This window comes from Mesitornis unicolor, unplaced genomic scaffold (assembly GCF_000695765.1).
Source record: "Mesitornis unicolor isolate BGI_N332 unplaced genomic scaffold, ASM69576v1 scaffold1216, whole genome shotgun sequence".
NCBI classification, from domain to species: Eukaryota; Metazoa; Chordata; class Aves; order Mesitornithiformes; family Mesitornithidae; genus Mesitornis; species Mesitornis unicolor.
Genome location: NW_010191509.1, coordinates 65,699 through 80,406, shown reverse-complemented (window position 1 = coordinate 80,406; position 14,708 = coordinate 65,699). Strand labels below are relative to the sequence as shown.

Genomic DNA, 14,708 nt, shown 5'->3' with positions numbered 1-14,708 from the left:
CCTGCTGTTAGAATAAATGCAATACATAAATAATAAATGCAATAAATAGTTTAAAAAGCAAGAAATATAGTTGAAATCTTTCTTAAGGGTTTCTATGAAAGCCCTGATTTCTCAAAAACAGAACCAAAAGTTGCTTTCATTTGTGAACCTTTTCAAGCAGTTAAAATTCTCAAATTGCTTTACAGGCAAGAAAAATTATTTTTGCTGGTGAAAACATAAGTGCTGCAGCAAACCCTGTTTTTTTCCCTGTATAATATGTGGTTTTCAAAAATTGTGGAAAAGATTATTATTGCCATCAGCTTGGAATTTATCACAAAGTTTACTGCTTGGAGTTGAAAGCTAGCACATACTCTGAGCATTTTTATACTTCAATAAATGCACTTCATTTAAATGCATCCAGACTTTTTTTTTTCTTGCTTAACTGCCTAAGACAGTAGATAAACTTGTCTTTGTAGTGACCAAACTGAGTCTTCGTTTCGGTCTAATGTGGCAATTTTTAGCTCCAAAGAGCTTAAGGATATTAGGTGGCCAAATCTCAGTGGCTGGCTGGCAGACTTCTTTTCCTTTGACGGTGTCATCTGTGTCTTTCTCATCTGTCCCCAGAATGTGCTGCATCTCTGAAGTTGTGAGCTTTCATTTTGGTTTGGTTTAGCATGGGAAATGGGGAGGATTTAATTTCTTTAAGACAAAAGTCTCTAAACTTTGAGAGGGCAAAGGATTGATAGGATGTAACAATTTTCGTGAATGATGTTCATTCACTCCTCTCTTGTGGTTCCTTTTATGTTGGATTTTCTTTAACTCAGTCTTGCACTGTTCTCTGCTTTAGCATCAACCTTTATTAGTGAATGGTTTCCTATTTTCTGTGTATTTCATCTCCTGTTGCACAATTAAGAATAATCCTGGCCCAAAGCCCTCTAAGACACAAGTGAATTCTTTGAAATAGCTTTTTTCACATCTGGATTGGAAAATTGTGAAAAGTATGTGTATCTTGCTGATAGAATTTCATCTTCCTGGAAATGTCTTGTTTCAGCTGTAACTTATTATCCAATAGTTGCTGAGACCAAAAATATAGTATAATGAAGTCTGGCTAACACTGTCAGTTTTTCCACATGGTGTACTGATCTGGAAGCTGTGGTGATGTCCTAGGGATTCGGATGTAGAAGATAAGAAGTAAAAGTTGTTAGAGAAGTCTGCCTTAGTTCAGAATTATACTGTTATGGAAAACTTATTGGTTTGTAGCCGTTTTCTTAATGCATTCACGTTCTTCTTGGAAGTGGCTTTGCTTATTATTTTGGAATTTTATTATTTGTTATTGCTTATACTTGTAGCAAATTACTAGAAGTACTGTAACGTACTACTTTGCCTCATTCCTCCCTGCCCCCCCTTTTTGGGACTTGACTTTTTCAGATAATGTCTGTTTTCTGCGTATTGTAATTCTCACTTTTATCAGCAGTCAAAAGAGCAGAACTACATTTTTAGTCTTTCTGAGGAAATTGAACAAATATTCTTTATACGGGAAGAACCAGACCCTGAGAGCTGCCATCTGAAAAGCGTCTCCCGTCTCACGACCTGCCAGCTGAAAAGCGTCTCCCGTCCCCCGTCTCCCGTCTCCCGTCTCCCGTCTCCCGGCTCCCGTCTCCCGTCTCCCGTCTCCCGTCTCCCGTCTCCCGTCTCCCGTCTCCCGTCTCCCTTTCCTTTCCACAGCAATCAAACATTCTTTCGGTTCTTCCGATTTAAGTTATTTCTTAGTTTACAGACCGAGTTTACAGTGAGTACCTATTTCACTTATTACCGTTTTAAGTGTTAAATAATTCCCTTAAAAATACATAGGGGATAGTAAGTATTACATGGACTCACTATCTAAAGTAGTATGATCCAGCAAATTGAGGGAAGTGGTTATTCCAGTCTGCTCAGCTACTGCATATCTGCATATGGAGTACTTAGTTCAGTTATGTCTCCCTCAGTCCAAGAAAGATCCTGACAAGTGGGAGTGAGTAAGTGGACAGTCTCCAGGTTTGATCAAGGGCCTGGACCAGTTGATGTACGAAGAGAAGCTGCAAGCAGGGTTTGTTCAGCATGGAGGAGGTGAGGCAAAAGAGAGATCTAATAGCAATCTTTGGCTACCCTGTGGGTGCTTAGAAGGCAGACTGAGTCAGGCTTCTCCTAAAAGTGCACAGGTTACAACAGTGAAAGGTTGAGCAAAGGAAAACGCAACCAGATATGAGAAAATAATAAAATATGGGACTTCTATAATCAACATCTCTTAAAAAATACTTTGTCTGCTGCAGCCTAGCATGATAGGTACATTTTCTTGGCATCCTACATCCATCTTGTCATGGACTACTATGGGCAGACTTCTTATTTCTTCAGGTCCTCATGATGGTGAAATATTCTATTTTTACCCATGATGATCAGATACTCTCCTATCTCACGTGTGATGAGAGGTATGATCATAATTATTGATGGGATGTCAATATAAAATAGAAGTTCTTTAGTCTCAGTAGAAATGCCCAACATTTCTTATATAGATGAGGTCTTTATCATTTAGTTCATTCTGCTGTATTACTACTAAATGTGTGATGCTCTGTAACTCTGTACCAGTATTAAATTTCACTGTTATACACCTATGGCTAGTGGACTTACTCACTAAAACAAAGACAGCAACAGAATAAGAGTCTACATTAAGCCAAAAGACTACGTGGATTTCAGAGTTCAAGTGTGTGTGTAAGGTTTTTTTCCCTGTTGGCTAGCTGGAGATAGGTTACGCACCATATTGTAATAAATGCTGTTAAGTCTTTACTCAGAACTGCTAAACCAAGAATTCAAACTTTTGAGATCTGGATAGGCTTACAATTAAAAGTTGCTTTCAGGTCAAAGTGAGGCAAAAAAACCCCAAACAATTTGTGAAGAAAACCAATGTGTCTTGACTTATGGAAAGTGAAAAGGCCTTGATTTAAATTCGGTAGGCTTTACTTAAAAGCCATTTTAAGATAACTAAAGAAATATTTTTGTTGAATTGTGAAGCTTTGAAGTTCCCTCAGAGATGGGCCTAGAGCGTGCTGTAGCTGGTAGCGATCATTTGAACCTCATGGAAACTGTTGAGTGTTTTGGTTTGACAAAGATTCTTAAGAAAACCAGAAAGGTAATTAATGACTTGTGCTATAAGTAATAATAGTTAACAGATGTAAAAATGGTAAACATAATCTTTCCAAAAATGAACTGTTGACTTTGTAGGAGAACAGTAAAAACTTGATTTTTTCATATGTGCTTTCTTTTTAACAGATTATGGAAGAAACGAATACACAGATTGCTTGGCCATCGAAGTTGAAGATTGGAGCAAAATCAAAAAAAGGTATTTGGTTTTGCTCTTTTTAGGGGGTGGCATTAGTTGCTAAAGTAGTAAAACCACAGATAAGCAAATCTGTATTTAGGGTCGCTGTATCAATACTGTACACCTGAAATACTGTCACTTCAGTCTACTGTTCTTATAAGAGTTTCTTGTTGAAGTTCTCAGCTTTATATATGCATTTGACATAAAATCCATTTTTAGCTTGCACTTGCAAGTAATTTGTTATCAATACTATTGAACGTCCTGTCTTTAGCATGTGTGCTTTCTTCTGTATAATTCTGCATCTAATCTGAATGACTTCTTTATTTCACAGCAGCCAAAGCCAGTGAGTGTTTCTGGTAACGCTGTAGATTAGTGGGTGTTCTGTGGGGTTTTTTGTTTGTTTTTATAGAGTACAAAGATGTGTGTTGGTCAAGCCCAGTTAGAACAGGATACGCTCATTTTGTCCCTGACAGAGACAGTCTGCATGCTTTTTTGGTTTTCTTTAAGAAACCCAAGTAGAGCTGTTTCTTAGGAATGGCCAGTATTATGTGTTTTAAATTATGCTTCTTTTGGAAGTACAGCCTTCTAATATGAACCAAGTATACAATCTGGATCATCTCTTTTTGAAATAAGCCTTCTAGTTCTGGTTTAAAGAATCATAGCTGTGTCTGAATGAAAATAATACTTAATTCCTCTTCTGCAGGAAAAATACAATTGCAGGTGATCTTTAACATTACATTATTTTTCTGCTCAGGCTGATACATATTAAAAGCCAAAAGTGGAGTTCAAGTGATTTTTCTGTATATTATATTTAGAATGCATGGGTGGAGATGTGGGCGAACAACCTTTGTAAGTGAAGAAGGTTTCACAGGAAGAAAAATAATCTCTTTAGAAATGTGCATGATTAATAGCATTCTTAAGGTGTAAAGTGAGATTCAGCCTCTGAGGTACTTTCCTGCTTGGTATTGAAGTACAAATTTATTTATTTATTTTTTCTCACCACTTGCATGGGAAAAGAATCTCACTTGAGAGGGGAAAAGTAAGGAAAGAATTCATATTAAAAATGCAGGTATCGTGTGTGTGTGTGTGTGTGTGTGTGTGTGTGTGTGTATTATGTGGAACTAATGTTTCTAGTAATGTGAGAGTGACAAGGTCTCTGTCCAAACCTGTGCGCTACCTGTGTTCTTCTGCATGCTTTCTGCCTGAGGTGCTATAAATTGATACACAGGTAAAGCTCCTCAGGAAAACAGGGTGGGAAAGTTTTTATTTTTCTTTTGAGGAGGAAAACAAAAAAAGCAGTACCTGTACTTGTCTTCTTTCAAATGTAAATGAACCTAGTTCTGCAGATAAAAAGCATGGATGAAAGGCAGTGAAAACTGGGGTAAGAAGTGGCTGGCTGGGATTCTGGATTGATATTTAGAGGTACAGCTTTATATGTAGATTAATTTAACCTCTTTATGAGTGATCTCAAAAGATAAGATAATGTTAGATTTGTGGTTAAGCTCTGTCAGTAAATGAATTTAATTTCAATACCAGGGGAAATAAAACAGCGAAAAGTTATGAGCTGATAATAAAGCTAAAACTTGAGGGGAGGGAACACGTAATGCAGCTGGGCATATTGAGTGCATAACGAGTGCGTCTGCAGTGGGAATGACTATCCTGGAAAGTCTTTATGCCAAAAGAAACTTTAGATAGTGATGAGCTGCAAACTTAGCTCTTTAGCAATATGCTGTACTATTAAAAAATGTTTCAAATGCCTGTGGACTGCAAGGTGGCTCTAGAGTTAAGACTTTTACTCTCTGGCAAGCTTTGCTCTGGAAAGTTGTGTATGTATGTATGTGTATATATACACCTAAGATAGGAAATTGTACAATATGTGTACGAAGAACCCCTTAACCCAGAGGTTCTTGTTCCTTGTGAAATAAAGTGTAGTTTATACTTGGTATCAATTGTTTGAAAGTCTGTAACTTTCCATTTGCAGCTACAGCAGTGGTTACATAGGAAAATATTCTAAGTGCTTAACATACTCTGGCTTCACTTAATGACATTTTGTGATTGAGAGTCTCCAACAAGTAACTGGCTGGCTCTCTAGGGACTTGAACTCGGAACGTGCTATCTTTCCCCATCCCCTTGGCTGGGAACTGAGTGCTTGATAAGCAGTCATTCAGTGAAGGATTAGCAGTTACAGATGGACGATCATGTACCCCAGCCATATGCTGTTATAATCAAGTAATATCAGATTTTTCATATTATTTTCCAGTATCATTTGCCTGCAGTTTCAGTAGCTTCACATTCTGTGGATATATGTTGTGGTCACAGCTTTCCTCCCAAAATATGAGGGGAAGTACAACAATTAGGAAGACATCTCTAGCTGTGCTGTTGTTTCATGGCAGACTGAACAACATGACAGAAATATTTGAGGCTTAATGTAGTGTTCTTCTCACTGTCGTTGTCAGTTTTTAGTTTGAGATTGTTGAAACTAAATCAATAAAGACAGAGTGCATATTTTCTTTCTAATTACGACACATAGGTATCGAAATTTGCAGGCAAGGTGTGCATCATATGGTTCAGAAAGAGTCTGAAGATTAAGTTCTGTACAAGACCCAGAATGTCTTTATCATCTTGTGGGAAAAAAGTCACTGTGATGAAGCTGAAGCACTAAGAGTAGGTGACCTGCGAGCTGCTAAATTGTTTCTTATCTATGTTATACAGATTACAACGTTTAAACTGATGGTTGCAAAATACTGTATATAGGATATTGTAATGTTAATTCGTTAACTCAGACTTGAAGAAAATTTTTGAAAATTTTTTGAATTGCAAAAGACTGATGTAGGTATTTAGCACATGAAGATCTTTTTTTAAATTTCTTATTATTTTTTTTTAATATGAAATTGCTAAAATAGCTCTTTGCAAATACTAGAATCAAAAAATTAATTATCAACTCTCAACAGTTTCACAAAGAGCAAAACAGGAATTTCCTGGTTTTAATGAACACCAGATGCTGCAGCCTTGCTCTAGTGATGAGAGTTGAAGTATTTTGAAATACATCTTTAGAAACCACACAAACAGATATAAATCTTCCAGTAACATCTCTAAGCAAGTCATTTGTTCAGGTTGACAAAGAGATCCCATAACACTACGGCTTCAGAGAAAAGTGAAACAATTTAAAGTACTCTTGTAATGACTGATTCGTGGAGCAGTAATGAAACAGTCGGCCCTTGCATGGTCTGATCTGCTTTGCATGGGTGCTGGAGAGTTCAGGGCATACCAAAACCTCATGTTCTGGAGGCTTCAGTTCTTCCATAGTCCAATTAATTAAAGATCAAACTGAGAAACTTTTTCAATTCATTCCCCTTTTGCTCTCAACATGGTTTTTCACTCTGTTATGGTTACTGTTCCATAGGAGTGCTATTAATTGTCTTTAGATTTATTTAGTGGTATAAAAGCTCAGAGTAGACTGCCAAATCCTAAATGGTCACACGCTATGGCCTCACAAACTCTTTCAAAACAGGTGTAAGCTTGCATTTTTTCCCTCTCCCTTCCCGAAATACTGACCTGTCCTGCTCCGCTGATCTTCTTGTCCAGCACTTTCTGCTGTGCTGTGGTTGTGCTTGTATTATCACATAGGGAGGTTTAAAAAGGTGATAAGGGGAAACACAAAGTAAGTTGAACTTACAGAGCAGGGATAACTCTGGGGTCTCTTTCACAGGTCACTTTTAAAAAGGACTGCTTTTACTGGATCTGTTGCTCTTTTTTTTTCTTCTTCCTCTTCCCACATTTTCATTCCTCTTCTGCTTTCTCCAGATCACAATCTCCAGATCGTCTTTATCTGCATCATCTGTTGAAGTTACCCACTTATTTCTTCTCTTTCTCTCTTGAGCTGCTCTTAATTCACCTGTTCTTTCACTTGCTGTTTCTGGTTTGCGGGTTTGTTGGGTTTTTGTTTGTGTGATTTTTATTTGTGATATTTCTGTTTTCCCTTTCTTGTTACTGGTGCCTTTTAAGTTGGTTAAGGGGGGGGGAAAATCCAGTCCATTTTCTGTTTGTGTATTTTTTCCTCACTTGATTTCTCTTTTTATTTGTACTTTCATATCTTGTTTAAAAAGAAAATCAAGCTTCAGTAGCTTTTTAAGTTAAACTAGTTTCTATTAACAAGACCTTTACTACATGCTGGTTTTTGTTAGCATGTCTCAAAGGCAAGACAGTACATAGCACATCCAATTCGTATCTAAGCAGAATGGCAGGAGAGGAGGAAACACAGTGGCATTGAAGACATGAGAAGGAAGCAACAAGTGGGCACTTGCTGGCATTCCTTGCCTGGCAACTTGGTTTCTCACTTTCTTCTTAGCTTTGCCTCTTGCAAGCTCTCTTGCAAGCAGAGTCCACTATCTCCTTCCGTGCATCTTAAGCTACTGGGATAATATGCAAAAGAAAGTTAGCAATTGTAATTCTGCATTTGAGGCAGATAACTGTACTGAGATACTTCAACCAAATTAGTGGAACATTGCTCCCACTTATTTGAATGTTGTTTAGACACAAGGGAAGAGCTCTGCACATTCCAGGGGGCATTGTGATAAAAGCTTACTTTTTTTGTTAGAACAGAGATGTCACTACATGGTGAACTTAAGGCCAAACTTGAGTGCAAGTTACTGCCTTACATACCAAGAGTATGCTAAAATGTAATCTGTTTGTTGCTTCAGACCTTTAAGTCAACAATTCAGTTGTTTCCCAATGTTGTAACAGAAGCTGAACTTTACATTTTGAGAGGAAGAAGAGAGGGAGAGAAGATGTGGCATCAGGCTGTGCAGCCTTATGAATGTGTGTGAATACAGTTCTGGGTTATTTACTCTTCTGCCATAGGTTTTCTGATAAAACTACAGTCTAATCTTATGCTTTTTATATATTTTTTTCCCTCTTTAGAAATACTTCGTTTTGTCAATCTAGTTTGTCAACAAAATCTTTCAAAAGAGTGAAAACTCTTTTTGATGCTAAATCTTTTATGGTGAAATATCCTATGTGGAGAATTGGTTTACATAAGAGCAGCTCAGCATTGTACTTGCCTATCTTCAGTGTCTTCATAATTCACACACCTGTTCCAGGGAGAGATCACATCATTTCTTAAAACAAACACATCCTTGGTGGTTCTGCAGTATGGCTTTTAGTGTTGAAAAGGAGCTGAATTCCACACTTGTGCAAAGGAGACACTGCCTTCTCCAAGTAGAAATTTCAGTGAAACACATGGCAAAAAAACCCTGTGGATAACACCTCTAATTGTTTGGTCCAATGTATTAATGGATGTGAGTAAGACACTGTCAACGCTCATGATCAAACCCAGTATTTTATGGTGAAATGTCAGTGAAAATGGAAGAGTTGATAACCCCATGCAGCATTGTTCAGTAGGAGTTATGTGAGCTTTAAACAGCTTTGTAACCTTTTCTAGTCTATCTGGAGGTCTCTGGATTTTTCCCTCCTCTCAAAAAAATCCTACAAACCCACAACCTCAAAAACCCCAACAAACCAAAACGCCTGTGAGCAAAGCAATAAACCTAATGAGAGTGGAGTGGAGCATCTCCCTTATGTGGAAAGGCTGAGGGAGCTGGGTCTCTTTAGTTTGCAGAAGAGGAGACTGAGGGGAGACCTCATTCATGTTTATGAATATATAAAGGGTGAGTGTCACGAGGATGGAGCCAGGCTCTTCTCGGTGACCAACAATGATAGGACAAGGGGTAACGGACACAAACTGGAACACAGGAGGTTCCACTGAAATTTGAGAAGAAACTTCTTCTCAGTGAGGGTGACAGAGCCCTGGCCCAGGCTGCCCAGAGAGGTTGTGGAGTCTCCTTCTCTGCAGACATTCAAAACCCGCCTGGACGCCTTCCTGTGTAACCTCATCTGGGTGTTCCTGCTCCGGCAGGGGGATTGGACTGGATGAGCTTCTGAGGTCCCTTCCAATCCCTAACGTTCTGTGTTCTGTGAGACAGCAGTTGAGAAACTGCGTACAGTGAAAAGTGTCTTTGTGGCATAAAGTAGGATTGGACCCTCACTTCAAGAGATTCTGTCTCATTGCATTGATAGTATTTTGTAATAAATGCAAAGTTTAGAGAAACAAATAGATTTTTCTGCTTTCAATTATAGCTGGGATTGCTGGAATACTGAAATATGTAACTTTAAGTTACGTACTTAATCTTTTTCTAAATACCAGGTGGCTTGGTGTACTTCAGAGGCTGGCATGTTTGTAACGTGCAGTTATATAATCTGAAATTTTCCCTAAGAAATGGGCCAAGTCTGACTTTAGTCAAACAGGCATAAAAGTAAAAATTACCTAATAGTTTAGTCTATTTACTTACTTGTCTTCTATAACTCCTTAAGTTCAAAACTTTAGACTCTGTATCCAGCAGTTTGGCATCTATCTACAAGACTGAAGACCTTGCAGTTTAAACATAAAATGCTATGCTTTATATGTCTGTGTATATGCATATAGAATAATAACTGTTAGGATTGCTTTATTAAAGTCTTCAGTATTTTCCTTTTCTTAGGCTTTGCATGTACATGTTTTACCTACTTAATACGGTTGCAGCTATAACACAGCTTTTTAATTCTGTATTTTCCTTAAATGACTTCATTATTCTGGGCTGAAGAGACATTAGTTTCTTTTTCCCTTTTTCTCAGTGCCTATATATTATGCCTGATTTAACTTTGTTGAAAAGTAATTTGGAACTTGCTGTATTGTGGAAAAACTGCAGTTGTTGGCAGCACAGCATCTCTTAATTACCCATGTTGAGCTTGGAGCTCTTTACCTTCTCATATTGTCTCTCGGTGTGGAGGTAATGTTTCTTGTTTGACTTTTTTGGATTAAAAAACAAAAATCTGCCCCAAGAAACCAAAAACCAACCACCAAAGAAGCAAACAAACCCTGCAACCTCCCTACATTTCCAAGTCCAATATGGGGCTATGAAAACCCAATCATTTAAACAACGAGAGCTCTTTTATAATAAATTCTGTTCCTGTGTTGCTTTCACTAATAGTTACATTCTTTACTGTACCCATTTCAAAAAGTGTTCCTGGAAGTGAATTGTAAGGAGGAATTGCTTGATTTTATTTTAAGTTTCTCTATGTATATAAAACTGGTGTTTCAAAAAATGACCAGATATAAATATCTAACCTGTTTTAGGACTCTGTTAAACTCGAGCTGATCACGTTAGGCTAGCCTGGTTGTTTCTGAACTTTTGTACAGTGTAGTAAGGTTCTATAATATCAGCTTTTGTATATGAGTTCCTGAATTCTTCATGGAGAAGATGAATATAGTCTGGAAAGTTAAAATAAAAGTATGTGTGAAAGTGTGCATATATTTATATATATAATGGAGGAAAATAAGCAACTCTGCTCTGTGAATATGGACACTGAGGTTAAGAGCATTCTCAGTCGTCTTTAGATTTGGACAGTTTGTGGCTACAACCTGAGCATAGAAATGCTTCAGATCAGTTGGTAGTTATTATATACACTGCTTGGCAAATTAAGACTTTAAATCGTAGGGCAGGAGGAAAGGGAATTTACATCTGCATATAAACTAGAGCTACCACATCAGCACATGATTGTACATTTTGTCTTGTTTTTTTTCAGAAGAAATTAAAGGTGGTATATTTCAGAGATGGTCTAACTTGCATAAAAACACTCTTACAAAGGCTCAATTACACTTGATGTCATCTTAATTCTTTGAGCATAAAAATGAATCCTACTATTTTTTTGAAGACTATGCCCATGTAAATTGTGTTAAAAGTCTTTATGTGCATAAATTCTAAAAGTCCTCCCATAACTTCGTTTACTTCTAGGATGACAATCTCGTCATTCGTAACCATATATAACCTCGAACTGCATAAAAACAATGTGGTGGATAATGGAAGACAGAGCTTAATGTGCTGAAATTGCTTGTGTGCTTGCCAGCATGTATTTGTGTAGCTAATTTATCGGTCTTTCAGCTTAAGAAAAATACTCTTTACTGTAAAAGAAGTTCATAGTTTGTTTCTGTAAATGCAGTAATGCAATGACTTGTATTTTGCATGCCAGTCTTAAATGCTAAGCCAGCCCTATCTGAGAAGGTCATGGGATCACAGGACTAATAAATACTTCAGACTTGTTAATGAAACAAGTACTGTAACAGTAATTTTACATAGTTTTGGTTAACTTTTGTTCTTGACCTACTTTTATAGCTGGGTGCTATTTCTAGTTGCAATACTTGTAGCTTCTGCTCTTATCACAGAAAAAGAGAAAACCAACCCAAAAAATCAAAATAAAACAAAAAAAACCCGCAACACAACAAACACCCAACAACAAAACAACCAACAAACAAACCCACCCACCCCAAGTAGTGGAAGAGGGTGAACATGGAATATAATCAACTCATTTTCCTACCTTAAATTCAGTGCTGTGAATAGCCACTTAGAGCCTTAAGTTTCCCTTTTAAAAAAGAGAGAGAGGAGGGAAGTAATCAAGCCCTTGGAGACGTGCAGATATGTGTTTTTTTTGACAAATTTAAACTTCTAATCCACTAAGTTGCTTTTGAAAATTGTGCTAACTGTCCTGCAAGGCCGTACTGTAACTCTGGATAGGGATCAAAAACATACGGAGTGGTGTCCACTTCTGAACAACCACAGCCTGTTCTATCGTATTTAGAGATGTAAATTGGTGCAGAAAAGTGAGCACCCAAGCATCTGAAGTGTTTAGATGCTTAAGTACATAAAAATAAAGGTACCTTTTGCATTGACTCATTATCAAGTTTTAATTTCTGTTGTTTTAGTGTTGATTTCAGTCCAGATGAATAGAAATAGAGGTTCACATTGCCTGGTGTCATTGCTGCGTCTTACAAAGAAGACACCATACTGCATACCAGCTGGATTTCTGCCAGCAGCTCTATCGCTGCTGCTGATCCGAGGATTGTTTTAGGCTCTTATGGTGCTGCTGGATGCGTTCCTTTGTTCATGTGCATCACCACCTTCACAGGGCAAGGGAAATGGTCTCCTGTCAATAACTGATCAGGTAAAGTGGGTGGAGATGGTGATTTGCTGGCTCTGTGCTGTAGGTGCCTGTTCCCTCAGGAGAGAAGCTTTCCATCTGGTTACGTGTAGGTCAGCAAAAGGGTGCTATAAGATGAGCTTTTGAAGTTGCTTCACGTGTCTTTCCAGTCTGTAAGTGGAAATGCATCAATTTGAAAAAACATCATACAGTAGCAGTAGGCATAATAGTTTTTGATTGCCATACCCCTAGGACAACCTTATTCTGGATATTGTGAATAACAATAAAGCTGCACTTGGTTGTGCATTTTCCATGTACTCCTAAAGGGAAGACGAGTAACCACTTCTGCTAGAAATTAATTCAGGGGAGACACAACTATTTTCATAGCTGCTAAACAGCACAATTGGGGTCTTATCTCTCCTGCCTTACTGCGTGCTTCAGGTCTGTCCCTCTGCCTCCATAGCTACGTGCTAGGCAGCTCAGCCCTCCAGCCTGGCATGCCCTGGAGTCAAACCCACTGATGGAAAGGGCATTCAGGGCTGCCCATTTATTGAGGCCTATGCTCTTTTGTGAGCAGAATTTTTCCTAAAGCTATTCTCTTTTGGTTCCCAAGGTGTAAAGTTGTAGGTCTGACTTAATACCAGTTCAGTAAAGGTTTTCTTAAAAATCTTGGCATTTAAATGGCTTTTCCTTGTTAGCGGCCATGACAACAGAACTGTTGGTTTGAGTATTCTGTGTCAGCTCTCTGTGTGGAGCAAAATTCCTTTGCAGCTTTTGTTTGACCTCACTGAAAAACAGGAAAAAAAGATTCATCCTGTTATGCAATTGTACAGCTGATAACTGTGAATATAAATAGTTTTATTAAAATTATACTCGTGTCTTAGAAGCACATTAATTTCACAACAGTAAATTTCTGAATGTTGAAGGTGGTCATGTCAGAAGATAAAGGATGTTCCGTAATGTTTCTTGAAAATGATAAGATTTGAGAGGAAGAAAAATGATCACTTCTTATATCTGCAGTTGCTTCATAAAATAAAATTTCAGTCAGATCTGGTACATGATCTGGGAAACGGCATGTTTTTTCCTGTTCCTTAGAATGGCATTGAACTTACATTTGTGCTTGACTTCTCTACAGCAAAAGTAATGTTATTGTGCATTTCCCCATAGTTAAAAATGGATTTACTTGATCAATGGGGCATCTTTGTAGCTTTTTTATATCGTGCAGCTTAGGTAAAATAGAATGGAATAGTTACATGATCTGAAATGCAGAATACCTTCATTTTGGGGGTTCTCCATTTGATGGAGAAGTACTTGTTCAACTATTTTATGCCTTTCTCTAATTATTCTGAACTGTAATTTGTATCCTCTGAATTGCTTAAAATGGGTTTATGTGACTTGTTCTTACTCTGTATATCAAATAGGCATTTTCAAAAGAAATAAGTTTACAAAAATGCATTAATAACCTGCATAGTCAGTGACCATCATCAGAATACAGAAGATGCTGGTCAGATAATTCCTGTCAATCAGTAAGGTATTTTAGTCTGTCAGGCTTTTGGGTGCAGCTCTTGGGGAGGCTGCAATCATTTGCTTGTAATGCTCTGTTATCTGCTTCTTAACTCTTACCACTTTCCCTTTGAGGAGGGATTATTCATACACTTCAGTATCTTTCATAAGAGAAGATAAAACTGTAAAATGTCAGTTGAAGCCCATAGAATGTTTTTGTTTTTTCCAGCATGTACTTTTTCCTGGGCTTGGTTGGAGAAGTGTTGAGAAAGGGGAAGTGTCAGGTTTCAACTGCTTTTTTCGTAACTCACTCCTGCTTCCATGTGTTTAAATCGTAGTGGTTCAGAAGGTTTCAAGGGATGTTGAGAAGTTTTTCATGCCAATCTAATGCATTATGGCATGCAAATACTTGACACTAATGTGAAAAACCTATTGCAAGCCCATTTAGGATGGTAATTTAAACACATCACTTATGCATTGGTCAGTGAATGATAGTAATGTGTTAGCTTAGTAAACATAACTCAGATTTTTGTTTTGCTTTGTAAAAAAAAAAAAAGTGTCTTGAATGTAGGAGGCCAAAACCCCAAAGCAGCTTTTAAAGGCATAGAGAAACTAGCATGTACAGCAGAAATCTACTTAATGATCTTGTCAGAGTCATAAAACATAACCAAAAAAACTTAAATGCCTACCAGTATTACTGGGGAGAGCACTACGTTTTTATATTCTAAAGAAATAATACCTAATGTGTGATATTCTGTAGCTGACAAAAGATTTTTATAGTCTTTCCACTTTCTTAATACTTTGTCTGTAACTGCCATCCCAAGACCATTCTTCCCCAAAGAAAGCCAGTGCCTCACCTGATGCT

At 37.7% G+C, this 14,708-nt stretch overlaps 1 protein-coding gene across 1 annotated transcript in view; it reads left to right on the top strand.

Moving 5' to 3' along the window:
- The window catches only part of BICC1 (BicC family RNA binding protein 1), a 71,327-nt gene that overhangs the window by 13,453 nt on the left and 43,166 nt on the right, over positions 1-14,708 (top strand). Inside the window, exon 2 of the mRNA XM_010186742.1 lies at positions 3,283-3,352. Coding sequence (XP_010185044.1) covers positions 3,286-3,352 — 67 coding nt within the window. The 5' untranslated portion in view covers positions 3,283-3,285. The remainder of the gene's footprint in view (positions 1-3,282; positions 3,353-14,708) is intronic.